This window comes from Passer montanus, unplaced genomic scaffold (assembly GCF_014805655.1).
Source record: "Passer montanus isolate IOZ18808 unplaced genomic scaffold, ASM1480565v1 scaffold60, whole genome shotgun sequence".
NCBI lineage: Eukaryota > Metazoa > Chordata > Aves > Passeriformes > Passeridae > Passer > Passer montanus.
This window is the reverse complement of record NW_024371038.1, coordinates 1,019,685-1,040,644: the sequence shown is the minus strand read 5'-3', so window position 1 is coordinate 1,040,644 and position 20,960 is coordinate 1,019,685. Positions and strand designations below refer to the sequence as shown.

Below are 20,960 nucleotides of genomic sequence, written 5' to 3'. Positions count from 1 at the left end.
CTAAAGATGAATAAAGAAAAACACCAAAAACATTGTGCAAGTTCCAAAACTACCTGCAAGAACCTCCACAATTAAAGCTGGGAAACTTCTGTGAACTTTGGCCTACAACAGAATGACTAAAAGAAACTCTCGGAGTAACCAGCAACAAATACATAAACAATTTGAGATGCTAACTAAAAACAAGGGCAAAACCCAAATCTTTCTGATAAAAAAATATACGTAAGTAATGAATGTAATGGCAACTAGAGTAAGTCAGAGTTCAAGATTACAACATACCAAATACCCTTTCCTTTGGAAGAAATCTCAATTCTGTTAATCGCATTTTTTGCTTCTACCCCAAACCAAGCACTGTGAGGGACTGTTCACTTTGTGGATGTATTTTATGAATAATGTAAATGCAGCAGCTTTTGTCTTGTCTTTTTCAAATATTTTCAAATATCAAAAGAACTAGAATAAAACACGAATCCCATTTAACACAAACCCAATTTAACACGAACCCAAGAAATTGCCATAGTTTGCTGTCAGAGGCTAATGGGTAACAGCGGGGAATTTTTGCAAAGAAGAAAGCATTAGTCCCATGAGACACACATAGGAAGATATATGGTTCTGGCACCCGGAAATTCCATGGCATCCTTCCATTTTTTTACAATCTTTTGAGCAGTGGGAATAATCAGCTGCTGCTTATTGTCCCTTGCTGTTAGAAATGTTCTCAGTGCACATAACCAATGTATTTATACTACCTCCCTTCACTCCTTACACATGCCTATGCCACAGTGTGCCCAAAACTGCACAATATTTCAGCAGAGTCCATCAGCATGGCTCACGCCCTTTCCATGTACTGCTCCATCTGTCTCCATACACATCTGGTAACTGTCCTTTGAGTGCAAATGTCTGTATCACCAAATACTTCTATTTGCAGTATTGGAAAGTAGTAGCCCAATCATGTAATTAGTGACACTTCTGAATATTAAGCCCATTCTTAGTGAAACAGAAGATTTAGCAGACTATACCTTTCACCCCTGGGAGCTGGGGCTATTAGTTACTTGACCTTACAGTTTTATCTGTTCAAGCTATTCAAAACAAAAGTCCAACTTCAAAGAAATAGAAAAACAGCTTTTTCTTTGGGTCTTTCTAGAAAAAAAAAATTCTAAGCATATAACCAGACCTTTTTTTGGGGAGGGAAAAAAGAAAGAAATAAAAGGGGAAAAAAATTAGCCACTCATACTTGCAAGTGAAGAAAATACATAATTTTTTTCATCAAGGTTTCACTTGCATCTTGGCTGTCTTTCACAAGGAAAGCATCTGATTTTATCCACTGACAGGGTGTAATGTAACACTGCTGCAGTGAAGCCAGCCACAAAAATGCATTGAAAAGCATAAGTGGTTTAAATAGGGAAATGTTTACAGCAAAGACTTAATCTTGATGGAGCAGGAGATAGTTGCCTTTCCCTCATCAAAATTACACTAATTTATAGGTATTTTTGATTGGGAATTGACACCTGTTAAAAGTTATTCCAATTTATTTCTATGTTTTAATGGAACTGAGAGCCTGCATGTCAAGATGAATAAAATCTACAGATGCAAATTGCGGAATAAACCCTCAGGGGAAAGAAAAAATCCCCAACCCTAAAAAGAGCCACCACCTCCCCCAAAAAACTCACACCACTAAACAAACAAAAAAACAAAATAATTGTTGAGGTTACAAAAAACTATAACCTCTTTCTCACCTAGCTTGTGTGAAATTTATTCCTTTATGACTCATAAATCATAAGAGAATATCCAAACAAAACCCAAAACCTCAGAATTCAGAGAGCTGATTCCCACAAATCTCAATTTCTGTGGATGCTATGACCTAACTGTAAGAGAACCAGAGGAAAATGTGATGGAAAAGCCAGCCTGGTACCAGTTGGTGAAAAGTGGAGACTTTCTGACCCCAGGAGAGACCTCTCCACGAGCAGGGGAGGCGGCTGTGACATGGAGGAAATGCAGAGGCTGTGGCTGCCCACCCTTCCCCAGAGGCTGAGCAGGGGCAGGTGGGCGGGGATGCCATCGTGTCCCTGATGCCATCGTGTCCCTGCGGGCCAAGTGCGGGCCGTGTGGCCACAGCAGATCCATGCTGTGCTCCCACCTGCCAGCATCCCTGCAGGGATTTGGGGAGAACAACCAGGGGCTCTTTCGGGGACAGCCTGCATTTAGGTTTATTCAAACAGCCATGAATGATGCTCTAGCACAAACCTCCATCGTGTAGGTACAAAGTCTGTAACACTGCCTTAATAACTGCACCGGTTTTGACATTTGTACTTTGTACACCAAGGAAATGACAGCCACGCTTTCCATTCTGGGGAAGATGACCTCAACACATTTGTATGAGATAAGTATAGATAAGCTGATATTAGATAAGGCAGTGGGATAACTCCTCCCTGCCATGCACACAAGTGAAATCTTTGTAAAAATGGTCCTTTAAATTTGTAGTATTAAGCAAAACCACAGACATGCATGCACACAAATATCCCACATACATGATAAACTGCTTTTTCTTTTCAAAAAACCTCTGTCTCAAGTAATTTTCCAAAGCTCCAGACTATCTGTTTGAAACAAAAAGGCATCACTTTGGAAAACAGCATATTTGGGCTTTTTGAAAACAATTTTCAAAGGACATATTTTTCTAAGAAAACAGATTTACAGTCTATGCATTGAAAAAAAAATTTCAATAATATTACAAGTAAGACTATAGCACTTCGTAACTCCATTATATTCAATATAATGTGGTTTTGGAAAGTAAATACCTGCCTGATAAGTTTACTAGATCTATTACAGTATCTCATTTCAAATGAGACTCCCCTCCCTTACTTCCATGAATGACCTCAACTATTCTGCCATCCCAGCATTTAGAAGACTAAAAATAATAGCAGAATAAGCTGGTTCAGATGAAAAACAAAAGCCTGTTTAGATTTTTTCAGGTGATGATTACAATAATTTCAGAAGGCTTCTCTGATTTGTATCAATTCACAGAAAATAATTATGAGTGACACAGAAAATTAAATGAACAGACATGTATATATTCAATTACAAAATCGTCCAAATCAGGTATTTCTAAAAGAAAGCTTTAAAATAATATTTAAAACACTAAATATCAGTCATGCAAAGCAAACTGTTTAATAAAAAACTGCAAATCTTTAATAATTTTACAAAGAAACCCACAGTGAGTCGATTACAAAAACAAAGAAATCAGCAGTCGATGCAGCTCTGCAGACAAGAAAGGGAAACCTGGTAGATTTTCCCTGATTGTGAAGATGGAACAAAAAATGTGTCAAACGGAATAGAAAAGACTTACCATTCATGCTGAAGAGCTAGTTTTCAGAAACATATTGCTCCAAATATTAATCCAACAGTTGATGAAATGTGTTAATCTCTACCAAATCAGTGCTTCAATCTCTAAATACACTTACACACTAACCAGAAAGAGAGCACACAGCATCCAGGGAGCTGCTCTTCCTTATGAGCTCCTTGTGATGCAAAAAACTATGAAGCACAAGATAGCAGAATATCAAAATCAATATTGAGGACACAGGTATTTGGCTTTGCTCATTAACTACTACTGTTCTGACCAATGCTACCTATTCATGTCTAAAGCAACTCAAAATGGCAGGGGAAAAAAGCATGCAAACACCAGGAGGGTTTAAGATGTTCTCAATTATATCAAGCACTGGTTGTTTCCATGGCAACCTTAGACCAGAATTATCTGTTGACTTGTACCCAACTAGTAGTTATTCTAAAGCTTTAAGCAATTCATACAGTATGCTCTGTACATTATTTCATATTTAACATGCGTTTTTCTCCCTCTACACACAAATATACAAGTAACTGTTCAGCTAAATCTCTATAAATCATTCTACTGTATTTGGAAGTATACTGGTATTATTTTGAATCAGAGACCAAATTATATTCTTTTGACTGTTTATCACCCATCCACTTTCAATTTAGAGACTATGAAGATGGCAGATGCACCAGTGGTGACCCTCCTGACCATTTCAGTTATCCAAGTTGTTGAAATTCTTATGCAGATTTGGAAAACATTTTATTGGTTCAAGAATATAAGACACACTTATCTAACTGTCTCCACATTCAAAACCATGCAACCTCGTTCTCCTTTCCTTTTGCATTTCAATTTTTGAAAGAACAACAAGCAACTAAGAAAACAAAACAAAAATCAAAATGTAGGTTCTGTATAGCTGCAAGTGGTCACAGTCAAGACTTCTAAACAAAGAATGAAATGCATCATTCTGATGGCTCCCATCACATCCCTTTCACCCCTGGGCGGTGCAGCACAACTGACCTGGTCACCAGTTCAGGCTGCACCATCACATGGGTGCTCAGTCAGCTTTTTAAAACAGATTCCAAGGCCTGTGATGCCCTTGGTTACTTCTGCCCTACTGGACTCTGAGGATATTACAAAACACATTAATTTCATGCATCAACCAAGTATCCAAGGCAAGTCGGAGAAACTGTATGCTTTATATGTCAAAATAACAAAGCAAAGATGTTACGTTTCAAACTCAACCACTGAAAATCCCCATAGGCCATAAACCACACAGTAATTTATTCAAATCATAACACTGACAACAGCAACTGACAACCAAAGTCCACCCAAACAAGCAGCAGCTCCTTCCCCTTCAGCAAACCCAGAGCTTCTGCAGAAACTGCTTGTAAAAGAAACAGACCTGCTATTGTATTTCAATACACCAGAAGATATAAATACACTCACTTCCTTTTCAAATGGATTCTACCTGAAGCCAAAACAACAAAAACTCTGAAAGTCACTTTCTAATTTATTTTTTCAGGAATTAGAGTGTTTTTGCCTTGAACTTCAAGAGTAATTCATGCTGTCTGCTAAGTAGCTTCACACAAAACTTTACACTAACATTTCTAAGTTGCAGTGATATTGGCAGAATAGTTGAGAATATTCAAATATCCAAGACAAACGCCACCATGTTTCTAAAACACTGCTTATTAATTAAACTTTCTGTGAAATTAATCTACAAGCTCAATTCAGTGACTCTATGCAATTCTATAACATTGCACTCTTGGATATAAAAACCCCCCACAACAAAACAACATGACTCCCAAACAAATAAACCAACCAAAATGAAATTAACAAAAAAACCCCAAACACCTTGTTTCTCTTTCATGTTTTACAAACTATTTTGACAGATGCTGTATTTTTCTGAAGATCAAATTAGGAGTCAGGAGTAGACAGAAATAATTCCTCCACTGTACTCCTTTTCTTCTCTATCAGTCTGGCTACACTGGTAGCAAAATGAGGACCTTTAAATGTGAACTCAGTTCATGGGTACTACAGTAATTTATGTTATTATTTTTTTTTATAATCTAGACACTGAAAGAGTTTCAGGATGAAGATTCAGAATTTCATCCCAAAACCAAAGCCACATAGTCACCCACCACTCAGTTACCAGCTCAGCAACTTCAGCTCAGAAAACTGCATGCAACTGCTCTGCTTAATGACAACTTAAAATAGCACTCGCAGAACAGCCATTTTCACCATGTTTATCAAGAGACACGACAGTCCATTTCCTCATCACACATGTCACACTAGGAAGCCTGCCTTATGAAGAGGGGGAGAAAGTAGAGACTTGTACAAAACAGGTCGCAATTTGTGAGTGTCAGTAGGTCATTACCATGTTTTTTTCTTCATGGTATATAAACAAAAATGCTTCAGTGTTCTTTTTTTCAAACAGCTATTTACATAAAAAAGAGCTTCTACATAAACACAAGTATGTGCCTATTTTTACCAAGCTGAAAATATTATGGAGAAGCGAAAGCTCAGAATTCATGCACTTTCATAATTTATCTTCCCAACAAAATGAGTCAATTCTTTCCTGTCTCATTTGGGAGACCTAGATTTAGTCTATTTTAGATCACTGCATTAACACCTTTTTGTTTCCATGTTTACTGCATATCCTCTGAGAATAGATTCACTCCCTACTCATAAAATATTTTAAATTTCAAGTAAGAAGTATAAATGCTGATTTTGTTCATGGTAATACTGTGATGCTGAGAATTTCCAGCATGGCCTATCTTCAACTGAAATAATTGTGCTATCTCAAATCCATCAATGAATCTGAAATTTGGAACGAAATTATCATAAATTACCATATTGTAACATTTTAAAATGAGGATTTAACCAGAGACAAGAAATGCTTTGCAAAATACTACACAGCTTTAAAATTAAAAAGAAAATCAAATGTCAATTTATTTAGATTGTGATTTTTTGAAATATCTTTTATTACTCAAAATACAACCATGACAAATTTTAATCCATACAAATAATACTGTAAACTGTTCACTAATTAAAAAATTAAAGCTAATCAGCATTCCCACACTAAGTTATATGTAATAGTTAAAATCAAACTCAATTTTATAATGTTTACCACTATACAGAACATTTCTTATGTACATATCCCTTAAAATAAAACTATGAATGATGAAAATCCCTTTAATTTGAATTGTCATCTGCACAGCAATGTCTGCCTATTTTGAAGTTTAAACATTCTAGTCTTTAGTTAGAGTCTTCTATTTCTCCTGAACTCACTGATTTATTTTGAAAATGAAATAAGTAATTTAGAAGTAAGAACTGGGGTGGGTGGGCTTGCCAAAACAAGTCAACTGTGCTTTGAAAGAAAAAGGAATGCAGGATAAATTCTCGTGGTAGCCACTAGTCCATGAACCAGCCCCCATCTCCCCCTGCCTGATGCAATATGCTCTTCTTCCTATTACCACCTTTAGGTAATGAAGTACAAAATTGCCCCAGAACCTATCACAGATCAGTGTTCACACTTCATCCACGAGGCAAACTGAAGAGCAAAGACCTATGAAAGAAACAAACCCCTCCCCACACTTACTTGATTTGTCCCACTGGACAGTGAACTCAGAGCACTGCTGGCTCTCATTTTCCAGAGCCGCTCTCTGCTCATGCGCACCATTCTTGGAGTGCCTATGGAAGAGGCGGTTAGCAAACCCTTCCAGTCTCTGCAGCGCCGTGGCCGTCCCCGTGCCCTGGCTACAAGGGACCTCCTTGTGCCCTGCCATCTACATACACCAGTGGCTCTCACAAAAGCAAGAGAGAAAACATCTAAAGGGAGCTGGACACCCCAGCGCCACAAAGAGCTATGCATGTGTCGAGCTTCCTGCCTGCAGTGTTTGCTAACCACGACTCTCTTCTACTTCCTGTTAAGGAAAGCTCTATGATGTACTGGTGAAAAGTCTCTTTTCATGTAAACAGAAAAGTGTTTTGCTTTTCAAAAAACAAACAAGCAATAATTTCTCTAGTATGTGTTCTCATAGCATTTTAATGCATTACACTTCATACTTAAGCATACATTTTATGTTAGAGCACTACGAACAACCTGTTCAGAAGTAAAGATCAGAAAGCAGATAGGTATTTTTTTAATTTACCACAACCACACGTGAAAAAAAACCAAAAGTAACTATTCTGCAGTTCCTTCCCTGTTAGTAAGATGGAGTACCACATCATCACAGCAAACATAACCAGCTGGAATCTAATATTTAGTAACCTCATGCTTTCAACTAATCAACTTCCTAAGCAAGGAAGTTACTAGCAAACACTACTGAACAAACTTATTTTAATACTGGAGGAAGAAAAAACATATTATTTTCCTCCTTTGTGGATAAAATCAGTGACGAAGTTGAATTGCACATTTAACTGCACTGTACTTTTTCAAACTGGGTTCTACTTCCGCGAATGAACCAAACACATTTAACTTTTTGCTGATTTCATTCTTTCACAAGAAATCTCAGTATTTTCAACTGTGGAGTAAGTCTGGAAAATGTAATTTTTCACGGCACAAAATATAAGGAAAAGAAAAGGAAAGCTGTATTTAACACTATAATTATTTGCAAATTATGTAATTTTGCATGCTTACAATGGGTAATGCTAAATATTCGTTTTTGTGAAAATGGAAACACATTTATTTCTGCACATCTACAATGTGGCTTTTTAAAACTTTCGGCTATTCTTAAGAAAGATTGAAATATGTTTTCCACAATCTGTCTCCTGTCTTACAGTCAACACGTGTTAAAGACATACCTCTCATTTTTCACCACCATACATCTCACTGCATAGTCTTCAAATGTCAGCAGATACCCACCCTTGGACATTATATAACCATTTCATAACAGCCCTATGCCTCAGAAAAAAACCCTAATGCTGACAAACTGCCCATGACAGTGATAAAACAATAAAAATGCCGACAAACAGATTTTACAAATTTGGCTACATTCTTCCTCATGGACACTGCTACACTTGTGATTGGCCTTGGTCAGCACAACCGATTACATTTCTAGACTCTACACAAAGCCCAGGAATGCCCTGTGCTTGCAGGCTCCAGATACTCTGGAAAAGTAACTTCTTTCTCCAGCCCCTGGTCAAAATTTGGAATCTACTGTGTAAATGCCTACATTCTGCGCAGCCATCTGCTAATTTGGTTGAGCATCAGCTATCGCAGCGGTGACCAGGATGCTCCTCCATCAGGGTCTGGTGCTGCAACCTTCCCTGGATGCCACCTCATGCCTTCCAGCCTTTCACCTGCTCTGTTCCAAGACCAATTATGACATCCACAACATCCATTGGTTCAAGGCTCTGCTGCCAGAAACAAGAGGTAGTGAAGATCATGAGGATCTGTTTGCCTTACCAGGGGTCACAAATAGGCAGAAGGGATCTATTACATGCCATATATAACCCAACACATTAAAGCAGAGTAAGGCCATGCACCTCCCACACAACAATATAAAAAATATTTAAGACAACATCAAGATGCTTATTCCCTGCAAGGTTATCTTTCTGGAGCTGAAGAGCCTCTCCGGAATTGTACAGATGTGCTCCCCCTGTAGCTCACCACAAGTCCTTGGGCACTGAGAGAATCTTTCCAAGAGACTCCTATTCTCTCTAACCTTGGCTGTTTTCTCCAGTAAACAAAGCTACCTGGTATAATGCATTGCTTATCTTGTCTCTCTGCTCTCCCATGGTTCTGAGACGTTACACTACTGTTTTATCTTTCACACAAGTCTTCAACTAAACCTTTTTGTTTCCCTGATCTGAAAGACAGTGATTTACAAAATTCACATTACTTAAGATCCAGTTTGCCAGCCATGTCGAGATGTGGAAACTGCCACAGAGCAACTCTGCCCATCAGAATCCAGGGCCCTCAATGCACCCAAATGTCCAGCCTGGACACTTGAGGCAGGGGCCAAAAATAAGAATCATAAATACTCATACTCTGACATCACAGAAGCAAATGGTTTAAGTGAAAGCATGTTACCAAAAAGGAATTCTTAGAAGAATTCCTAAGAGAAAGCCTGAATTTTATTAATTACTGCCAGTGTACAGTTACAGAAGTTTTTGCACATATAAAACATGAAAAGAAAGCACTGGTCACATTTTCACAGATACACTTTCCTAATCTAGGAAATTCTTGGCATTGATTGGCATTGCCCAATGACAATACAAAAAGCTACTGTGCAGACCCACATCTCACATGGCTTTCAATGTCTTCAAATGAAGCCCATGATTTTTAAAGGTGGAAATTCCTATTTCTGTTTACTTAATCTTTCACCTTATTGGCACACTGATCTTCCAATTAATTATTATATCAAGTAAATTATTTGCTATACAGGAAGAACAGAATGCAAGAAACAGAATAGGAATGTCAGATTCTAAGAGATAACAAACTTCCAATTTCTTCGCAGCCAAGGTCAACACCAAAATGTTAATTTTCTTTAGAAATTTTATTTTTGCTATCTTCCGACCACCAAATCTTGGCAAAATTTTAAAACACGTTCAAAAGCTCAGAGCAGTAACATTTAACAAGTAACATAAAACTGAGATATTCAACTCTGAATTTGAACATTGCATGTGCAAATTCTGGTATTTTGATAAACAGTATTTCAGCAAAAATGTTCCCACAATTTTATGAAAAGCAACGTCATGATGTGTTAGCCCAAGGACAAGGGTTAACACAGTGGTCCTCTCAGCTGATAAAGGCAACAAAGCCATTTACACTTCTCCTGATGCCAACCTATTGGTTGGGCAGATGTCCCAGGGGCTGATGCCCTGTGGCATGTTGCAACACTGCACTATAACCCAGCCACAGATTTTCCAGCTCCTTGCTGAAAACAGAATCTACCAGGTAGCTACATGGCCAATTTATTTTTAATAATCTCTGCTAAAACTATATTTCTCAATTTCTAAGAAGAAGTTCTACTGTACCAGTCAAGCCTTAAAATTGAAGGATTAAGACTGAGAGAACACTCCTCTCCTCAAAGGACCCAGATGGTTGAGTAACAGCATGTTACCATGTGTTGTAACTTTACTTGGAAATCGTTAGAAATATTTTTAAAGGATAACGTGTGCATTTTTCTATATTCAGGCAAAGCAGGACTGTACAAATAACACCATTCTCTAATGTTTAATGAAGGTTAACCCTGATAATCTTGCAATCAAGAACAAGAGTTTTTAAGACAAGTAAATTTATTCCTTGACAGGACCTAGAAAAATGGGTTTACAATACAAACCAAATTTCAGATCACCTACAGTTAATAAAATTTAGGCTTTAATTCCATATACCGAAGCTGTATTTTTCTGGTTTTATGTTCTATTTCTCTATATAAAACCACTATTTTCTATCTTCTTTTAAATATGAAATATATTATTTTAAATTGAAATATTTCTTTTTTTCAGAGGCCTCTATTTGTATTAAAGAGACACACTGCAACATTTTCTGCATATTTTTTTTGTAATCAATGGAAAAAATAACTTAAACCTTATAAATGAATAATAAAAAACTTATTTTTCCTAGAGGTTAAAGAAAATTTATTTATTTGCTTTAAAATTGATGACTTGGTGAAACACATTTTCTTCTTTATGCATCAGTTATTTCAAGAATGAAAGTTGAAAATCCAACTTCAGCATTTATTATTTATTACAAAAGGACTGAGCAATTACTTGGTACAAAGCATTAGTGAGGGATCTTCCATTTTTAAGAGCTTGGAGATCTTGCCAAATTTTGCTGGTCTCTTACTGACCAATAAAGTATTTTTAAGTTGAAAGACGCAGCCAACACATTTCATAAAAAGAAAATAATTTAAGTGTCTAATTTTGTATTCAAAAATAAAAAAGTTTCTAAGCATTTAATGACTTTCAAATTTTTTATGATATATACAAAAAAAACTAGTGTCTGTGCTATAAGCCTTAGGCGATATGTGTGGTATTTCTCTAGTTGTTAGATAAACCTTGAGAGAAAAGGATGGAAAACAAAGTATACAGATAGCCCTTTTGTAACTCAAAAACCCCCTACATTTTCATCCAAAATTATGTAATTGAACACAATCCATTTTGAGTCTTGCCAGGCATGCATATTTCAGAAGGAATTATGGGTAGAGATACAAAAAAGGCTCTTGAAAAAGCAGATGTGTTTTGATTTTCACTGTACATCCAGCACTGTTCCACTGGGTTGCATTTCATCTTAAACACACGGAAGGAGGAGCAGTATTTGCTCACAGCTTACAGCTTTAATGGCTCTCCATTTTGAAACAAAGATTTTTCAAAACGTACATAAAGCAAATAAACACAATCAGTAACCTCGCTGATTAATAAACCACAAGAAAGCAAACCCATACAGGTTTAGTGTGACTCTAAGCCTACATTTTTCCTAACAAGGTTAACCCTTCCTGGAGAGTCCCTGTGAGAGCTGCACTGAGGCTGGGACTGCAGCACTGCTATAAATAGGACCGCCAGGAGGAAGTTGTTGCTATGGAAACCCTAGTCATATTTCTATTTTGACTCCATAGGTCTCTACTGGCATCTACTGTACACTGGTTTAACTGCAGCACACATTTAATACCTTCTCATCAGGAAGCGTTAATTTAAGCTCACATGGTCAAACAGCATTATTTGTTTGTTAACCATGATCATACAAAATGAATTAAAAAATAAATGAGAACTTGGAGTAAAAAAAGAAATGAAAATGTCAAATTCAGCACCTGATTTTTCATATGTAAGCTAACAGTTCTTACTCTTCCTATCAGTTTTCTTGTCACAATTTGACAAATTCATCATCTACGATGTTGTGATTCACATATGTGTTCTGGACACATACCATGGCATCAGATCAAGTTTCCTCATTTCTACCAACACATTATCTGGTCTTTTTGAAATCAAATACCTTGTGGTTACAGTCCCAAATCTAGCACTGACAAGAAGGGGACAGAGAACTATCTCGGTACAAAAGGCAAATCTTAACAAAACTGCCAAATTTGCCAAAGACAACTGGATTTCTCTCCTAGGACATCACCTTGCTCCATGCTTGTCTCACAGCTTCCTTCAAGGTGCTGTTCTCACTGACGCTGGCCAATACAACAGTTCAGACTGCAAGATTGACATTGGCAGAATGTGAATAAAAATTACACAATTGCTCCACAGTAAAACAAAGGTTAGCCAGGAACCATCTTTGAAACAGCTGCTTTAACCTAAGTACAGGAGATCTGAAAGTACTGGTGAAATCTGCTCGGTATCCATGCCCTTCCAAATCACACACTGCTCAAATAACCTTCTGTAGTTACTTGCTAGCACAATTTATGATAGCTTGACAGCCCATCAGAAGTTTTGTACTGTTACTTTGCAGCAAAAGAGAAAGTACCTATGTAAGTGGTTTTTGTTGTATTTATACAAAATAGTACTCTGCCAGGAGTAAGCGGTTTCTGCTTTTGAACCAATGAGGTCTACAAAAAACATGTAAGTATATGGACTTTTAAAATTAAAATCCAAGGCTAAATTGTGAAGCAATTTAGCATGAACTCAGTTCATCTGCCTCTCTGAAAAACCTAACAGCAAATAATGGTTTTGGTCCATTTAATTTACACCAAATTAATCACTACTGTTGATTAATATTGAGCATTAATGGGTTATTGATCCAAAATGAGTAAGATGAAGTTCTTGAATTAGAAGAACCATGTAGACATTTTGCTCAGTATCCGACTGGGCTCAAGGAAAAGCTCCCTGCTTCCACCCTGGCCATTCTCCATCAGAACAAGGATGCTGAAGATCTGGCTCTCACAGGAACCGTAAAGGCTCCTGCAGGTGCAAAGCTGCTGTGGAAGCAGCTTTGGGTAGAGGAAGCTTTGGGTAGAGGAGCTCACCTTTTTCCAAAATCTACAGGTTTGGTCTATCCTTCCTTGGTTTAGCTACTTAGCTAAATGAACTTGAAAGGAACTGCCCCATATGAGGCACACTTAGGTTCAAAAACCGCTTCCTAGGACACATTATGCATTGTGTGTCCTGATCAGAGTGCCACACATAAATTATTATTAACCCTGAGAGATCTGGAGTAATATTTATAGATAGTTTTTGATGCAGGATAATGGGAGGAAGTAAGAGAAAGGACAGCAGTAAAATGTTTACCTAAATTGAAGTTTTGTAGGCAAAAACTATTCATTATATTAGCAGCTACACTTCACTATCAGATCTGAACTGCACAGTAAAAGACCAGAATGCTAAATACTAGAGTAACCAGAGATATTTTAGCAACACTTTCAGGAAGTTAATCTGCATTTTAAATCACCAGCACACTTCCTAGGGGAAAAAAATAACCCAAACTGAATGACTCCACCTTGAGCTAAGTATTTAAATTCATATCTTTGTTTTCCTCCAAAACTGGAGCATTCCTTGATTACATGACATTTAGATTCAATTAGAAAAATAACTAAATAAGAAAGAAAGCAAACCCAAAGTAACTCTATTAAAAGGGATAGTGCTTATTCATAGACTGAAGGAGTAGAGAGTGCAAATTAGAATACAGTAGTGGCTTTCATAAAGTACAGTCTGAAGTACAAAACATTTGGCCAAGTGCTGCAGAGATGCGCTCACCACTACAAAGCTCCTGTATTCCAGTGCCTCAGCAGACTGCAGGCTGCCCTAGAGGGGCCTGCTCCCTCCTCTCTACCAGCCTGCTCAGCTTCAGATACCCCATAAAACAGGGGAACAAGTGAAGCACTCACTGTCCCCCACAGCAGCTAGAGCGGAACATAGGCATTAAACCCTGAAAAGTAGAGGGGATGCTGCTGGCCACAGGACAAGAGGCTGTAGAACGCGTAAGAGGTTCACATTTCAGAGTTCACATAACACATCTTGCACTGAGTGAGTGGGATCTCAACTACAGGAACTTGCACAACTGCAGAGGCATCAGAAGCATAGCTCGGAAAACAAGATTTCTCTATACACTGAGGTTAATTACACTATGTTTACAAAATATATGTTAGTCTGCACTTAAATGGAGTAACAAATGCCATCTGTTAGTTTAAGACCAAACAAAGCATGAGGTACAAAAAACTATAACACTGAACAGAAAACTTCAGAAGTACACAGTCATTCATTTGTAATGTGTGGTATAAACACAACTGAATATCTCAGATTTTTTAGAGGGAAAATAATTCACACACTAACCTTCTAATTACTGGATATTTTTCTTAGTGAAGGAGCAATGAAGTTCACAGATCATATTTTTTTTTCCCTATTTATGATGGGTTTTATTTAAAAAATTCTAATTTATATAGAATTTATTTCACATGAGGTGCATTGTTTATTATTAGTCTGAATATATTCTTATATATTTATAAGCATATATATACTTATAGCATTTAGCATTTACATTTGACTATAACAGAAATAATTATCTAAGTTAAAAAAATTCTAAAAATTAAACATTTGCCTTTCACTATTTATGAAATGTGTTTACCAGTAAGCAACAGACACTTTGCGTCTCAGTCCACATTACCTTGTGGCATTCCCAAGTTGTTACTTTACAACAAATGCCAAAACAACTAAAGCTTGGACAGGTAGAATGGTCAAAAGATATCTTTCACTCTTCTGTTTACAAAGAATGAGATAAATACATGACTACAACTATATTTAATTTGGTTTTATGTTTGTTTTAAAGCATAGGAAAGCAGGAAGCACTTTCCAGGAAAGAAACACTACAAGATTAAATGCATAGTGCTTCTTTTCTTTTTTTTTTGTGGATAAAATACACCAATCTTTGTAATTCTCTGAACAATTGTTTGAACAAAGTCAAACAATTGTTCAGAGAATGGCATGCTAGCTCCCCATGCAAAATGAATGTCATCAAAGATATAATTCCTTAATACTGTATCCTCAACCTCTCAATTGTATTTTCCCTTTCAAAGTAGCATGATCAAAGATTTTTTTTAAAAAGATCAAAAGAAAGTAGTGATTCCTTCACCAGCTTATAGAGAATAAGTTACAAGCTGTGCTGAACATATTTTATTTTTAGTGGAAAATGACTGCTTGATAATACATAACATTTTTATTCTGAGAAGTTTAACAATTCTGCATTTGGCTTAAAAAGCAAATATTTTCTTTATAAGAAACAGGTTTTTGTTACGCTGGCTACTTGTAATACAGATCACTCCATTAGATTTCACAAAGAATAAGATTTTCCACAGTAACACTATTTAAATAAAATAAAGAAATAATTTAAAATTAAGTGTAATATAAACTTTTAACTGACAGGTTAACCACTGTAAATCACCTTGAAGCTACTTTTTAATTAGCTACAAGAACATTCATAAGTTGAAATTGTATTTACCTTTAATTTTCTTTAAAGGGAAATAAGAACAAAGAGTAATTAAAAATGCATTCTGAAAAATCCCTGTATTTCATACTGTGAATTGCCACTAAAAGCATCTTCTCAAAGCAGTGACAATCAACCCCATACCCTCCTGAACAAGGATGCTGTGACTCTTGTGCACCACCGTGTGCTTCAGCGCCCACCTCCACTGCAGGCTGCACACAGGGAGAGCAGATCCTTTGCCAAACAGGCTTCACCATCTGGGACCTTCCTGCTAATAACTGGGAATGCCATCCTTCATCTGGCAGTGGTCACATCATAGGGTAGGCCATCCTAATCAGGATTACTCCAAAATAAAGAAAATGTTTTGACTATTCCTATTTTGAATGGGTGAAGTCTATCTCATGATAGCATCATACAGGCCCTTCTTATTTCTGGCAAATAAAAATCTCTCTAATTTAGCAGAGCTGGAAGACATCTCTTGAGTTTTTATCTTAATTTACTTGAACCATTTTGAGGAAAAATGCTTAAAAGTTTGCAACTAGCCAGAGGCTTCATTTCTTCCTCCTGGAAGAACAAACATGTTTCACTGGGAGCCAGTCTCAGATGCTCATAGCTCTTCCTAACAAGCTCAATACAGAATTGTTATTTCTGGGAGTCACATGGCATGTGGGAAGGTTCTGGTTTTCTTCCAATTCCTCTCAAGTTAAAATCTACCCAAGAAAGCTGCCAACTGCCAAAATGAAGTAACAGTTGCACTACATTGGGCAATTTTTCTAAACTTATTTCCACTATAAGATCCACCTTCCTCCACTCTAGGGAGGGTGGGTGGAAGGAAACACATGGCATCCCATTTAAGTGAAGTATCAAAATAATGAACTTAGTAATTGCAGTAACTGAGCCCTCTCCTCACCCTTCTAATACAAAAAAGGCCCAGCACTTAAACTACAAGAAAAAAAAGCCTAAATGAATACTTACCTGAAGTGAAAATGAGAGCTTACATATTATTATTAGGTAACATATGGCATTTGCATTCCTTTGTCTCTGTGAAGTTGACACTTTCAGAAGAAAATATCAGCTTAATTTATGAGCCAAATAAGGCAAAGTATTATTGCAATTTTTGAAAACACTGCTGATACATGACTTTTCTATAAAGTTGTGCAAGGCTAACAATGCATTTATGCTTTGCTGGAAAACTTGCAGTCTCATTGCTATTCATGTTGAAACACCAAGTTTATCTTCCTTCCTTGCTCTGAGGAAAAATGGGTACATATATACTCACTCTAAGAAACAGGAAAGAAAGGCTGATATTCTGGGTACAAATTTTGTTCTACTTAAAGCAACCAGCTCAAGGAATATAGATAGGAAAAACATACTTTCAGAAGAACTGCAAACAAAACCATAACTAACAGCCCTAATAACAAAATGTTTGCAGTCAACTAGAATAGATATAAAAAAAGCAGGGCAAGAAACTCAGCATGAACCTTTAACTCTTCTCCTTTTCTACAAAGACAAATTATTCTCAATACTATTAAAAATGCAATTCATGTCTCTAGATAAATATTTTAATTCTGAAAATCAGATATGAACATTATTACATGAATATATATATTACACAGTATTCTGAAAAACTTCCCCTCCTCCTTGCCCTCATTTGGACAGTTTTTGTTGAAATTGTTTCACTCCCTTAAAGGAGTGAACACACACCTGGAGATACAATTACCAGACACAGGACTGGACACAGCCACCTGCAAGACAAGAGGCCACTTACTCATGTCCTGGGCAGTGTGCTGCGGAGGCGGAGCTCAGATGTTCTCTCAGAATTCTTTTGCACCTCTGGTTTTGCAAATACCTCTTTGATATAATTTTGTTCCACATATTATACATAAAAGTATTTTTCAGTTCAGCCTGACTGCTCAATATGCCAAAATTTCTAATCATACATTCCATCTGTTCTCATTAATTTGTGTAGTCTAAAAATAATTGGTAGCCTGAAATTCAACAGAAAACTCAGCCATACACATGGACACAGTTTCAAATAAAATTGACTGGGTTTTATTTAAATTAAAAATAAGACTTATTTTGCTGTTTCATGCTTAAATTGGCATCCTCAAGTTCAAACACTGTTAATTGTTTGGTTTTTTTTTGCATCAGACAAGAAGATGGATTAATATCACACTTTTGACAGTAAACAACATAAATTGACTGACATATTAAAAATTAAGAGAATTATAAATACACATAAAACCAACACATTTAATAAAGTCTGATTTTTGTCCTAAATCAAATAAACCCCAAATTAAGGCCTCCTAAGAAAACACACTAAGTGAAATAGATATTTTCAAGACATATTTACACCAGTAACTTTAATTATTGCTAAAACAGGTTAAAATATGAAAGATAAAGGAAATTACATTTGCTTCTTTGCTTCCAAGTAATTAGTGAGCCATTATAACACAGCTTAAAATTAAAATATTCTTTTCTCTGCCAGTAAGTGTCCACTTCAGGAACAACTATGACACAAGCATAGGAAACACAATATTAGAATATACCAGAATGTCACCAACACGGTCAAAAATTAGAATTTCATAACAGAACTGGGGGGAGGAAAGGAAAAAAAAAATCAGAGGAAGGGCTAACAGGCAAAGAATTGAGAACTGATGAAAGACTGCCTTAGGGAGCTGGCACAAGGCAGAGGTAAAACTGAAACAAGGAGCTAAGGAAGGACAGAGTGAGGGCTCTGCACCTGAAACCACTACGGAGAGTGAAGACAAAACCTGAGCTTGAGGGTATGTAACAGAACAGGAAAAGGCATCTTCACGAATAGTCTCAAACAATTAGAAGAGTTTTATACTGTCATTTAATTATAAAAATCAGAGGAAGGGCTAACAGGCAAAGAATTGAGAACTGATGAAAGACTGCCTTAGGGAGCTGGCACAAGGCAGAGGTAAAACTGAAACAAGGAGCTAAGGAAGGACAGAGTGAGGGCTCTGCACCTGAAACCACTACGGAGAGTGAAGACAAAACCTGAGCTTGAGGGTATGTAACAGAACAGGAAAAGGCATCTTCACGAATAGTCTCAAACAATTAGAAGAGTTTTATTCTGTCATGTTACTAAAAAATAAAGTTGTACAATACAAGCCTCTAAGAGTGTAGTGTAGCCAAAATTTTTCTAGATAAAAAGGTCTGCCCTATCACTGTACATGGAGAAGAAAATAGCCTAACCACTTGCTGCACCAGTTTTTCAGCCCTTTAAATTTAAAGGACAATACTCCATGTCTCTATACAACTTCACCCTTAATTCTCTTTTAGACATTCATTTTAGAAGGTCAAAGGCCAAAAACTGATTTAACACAATCTTATTATCTCAACTCTTTTCAGTTCTCAAACTAAAATGGAAGCTTAATTTAGTTACTGAGTGCCAACTGGGTATAAAAGAAAGATGAAGCACCCACTTCTTCAATATTCTTCAATATTTTTGCAACTTATGACTTGGCTATAACTGATTTAGGAAATAAATACCAAACTACAGATATGCTTTGGGCATGCTAAACAAATGAACTCCTCAAACACTAAAGTTTGCTAGATCTTGTTTTGCTAGCCTTCATTTTTATCTGATGTTGCTACAGATACTGGTTGAGACATTTAAGCTGTAAAACTTAGTGACTGCAGCATCATTAATATGCTGATGTCTTCACATGAAATAATAATAATAAAAAAAAAATCTGACCTTGGGGTGCGATCTCTTCAGCCAGAGCAAAGACTGCAGCACGAGAAGTGACTTCAGAAAGCACTTCTACTCCTTGGCTTACAGGCTAAGCAATCAAATCATCCAAAGTTTATCATGGATTGCATGGATCACCTAAGGGTACTCCCCTGGACCCCAAATTATGATGCAGCTCAGACTGCAAAAAAAATTAATATTCCTTTATGATGTGGTTAAATACTGGTATCTATGGTGCTGCTTGTCACTGGCATTTTTGTCTTTGTAACTTTCAGACTCAATTATTACAAATGGCAATCACACACATTTATGCTCAAAAGCCCAACTACAATCAGTGTACAACACCACTGCATGCTCTGACAGAACCATGGAACCAACAGTTTAGTAACGTTTTACCTGCTCTCCTAAGACTCATCTGTTGCATTCCACAGCTGCCTTCAACCTGGAAATGACTAAAATTCTTTATTGCCTTGGTAAGTCTCTCTTTATCCATTTTCATGACTGTGATGGTTTGGTGAGGTGAGATCTAACATTTAACTTGGACCATGTGCAGTGGGGATAAAGAGATCCCGAATGGCCATTACAAAATAAATATTAACCTAAACATAACTTCTGAGCCATGACTCCACGACTGCAGAGTAAGAAAGGTAAAGACTGTTTGCTTTCCATTAGTTGGCATATTTTTAATATGAGACTTATTTTTAATAAGAGATTAATAAGTTTTGAAAAGCCTGCCACTTACAGGGAAGCAAATGTTTTTTCTTTGATGCTGAATGTAAGTTCACAGAGAAAACAATTTCAAAATAAAATACTATTAATATGATTCTGAGCTCATGACTTCCAGCATACATTTAATTTTCCCTTGCAGTATCTGAACATTTTCAGGACTGAAATGACAAAGATGAAGTTTCCCCAGATTGCTTATTTTGAAGAAGAATTTACACAATTCACCTGACTTTATTTCAGGGGTTTTTAATTAAGAAACATAAAAGCTTGAAACATGGCCAGAAAGACGAACGGCTATTCCAGGACCCCATTAGGAGGCACTTTACGCAGGAACACGTGGGAAACCTGCTCTGCAATAGAAGCCAAAAGTTTGCAAAGTACTTTCCCAGAGTCCATTTAGGTTTAAAAATAGAAATGTAGTATTATGATACAGCAGTCACATGTGGTACATTTGATCTATTTTGAGCTAAAATTAATAAGCACTTTGAGAACGTGAAGTAAATTGATATACTAATTGCCATAAAATAAGGTATAGTTTTCTCTCTGTAACAGACTGCCAATTTAGATGTATGACTGGCAAAAAATGAAGATACATGTTATTTTAAGTTACTAGAAGTGTTACTACAAGCCTAGGGTAATTATAAGAAGTCACTTTACTGTATTGCTATATGCCTAGGTCTTCTAAAGAGTTAATTGCTAAATTAATATTTGCAGTTATTTGCCAGTTTACAGATGAAAGGTGTTTAATAGTGCCAACTAATTTTAAAAGATAATTATTTTCCTAAAACAATTTCCCTGTTATTTTCCCTATGCTTTCCCTAACAGAAATTCAG

The 20,960-nt window shown here is 36.6% G+C and overlaps 1 protein-coding gene across 4 annotated transcripts in view; it reads right to left on the bottom strand.

Annotated features, from left to right (window-relative positions):
* Positions 1 to 20,960, bottom strand: part of PRKACB (protein kinase cAMP-activated catalytic subunit beta) — a 72,900-nt gene that overhangs the window by 27,553 nt on the left and 24,387 nt on the right. The window contains exon 1 of one of the 4 annotated variants that reach the window (XM_039727052.1): positions 6,921 to 7,122. The exons of 1 other annotated variant lie outside the window; for it this stretch is intronic. In XM_039727052.1, the coding sequence (XP_039582986.1) occupies positions 6,921 to 7,107 (187 nt within the window). In that variant the 5' untranslated portion in view covers positions 7,108 to 7,122. Of the gene's footprint in view, positions 1 to 3,334; positions 3,730 to 6,920; positions 7,123 to 20,960 lie in introns of those variants that run through there. 2 more of the 4 variants (XM_039727053.1, XM_039727054.1) reach the window with 2 other exon arrangements.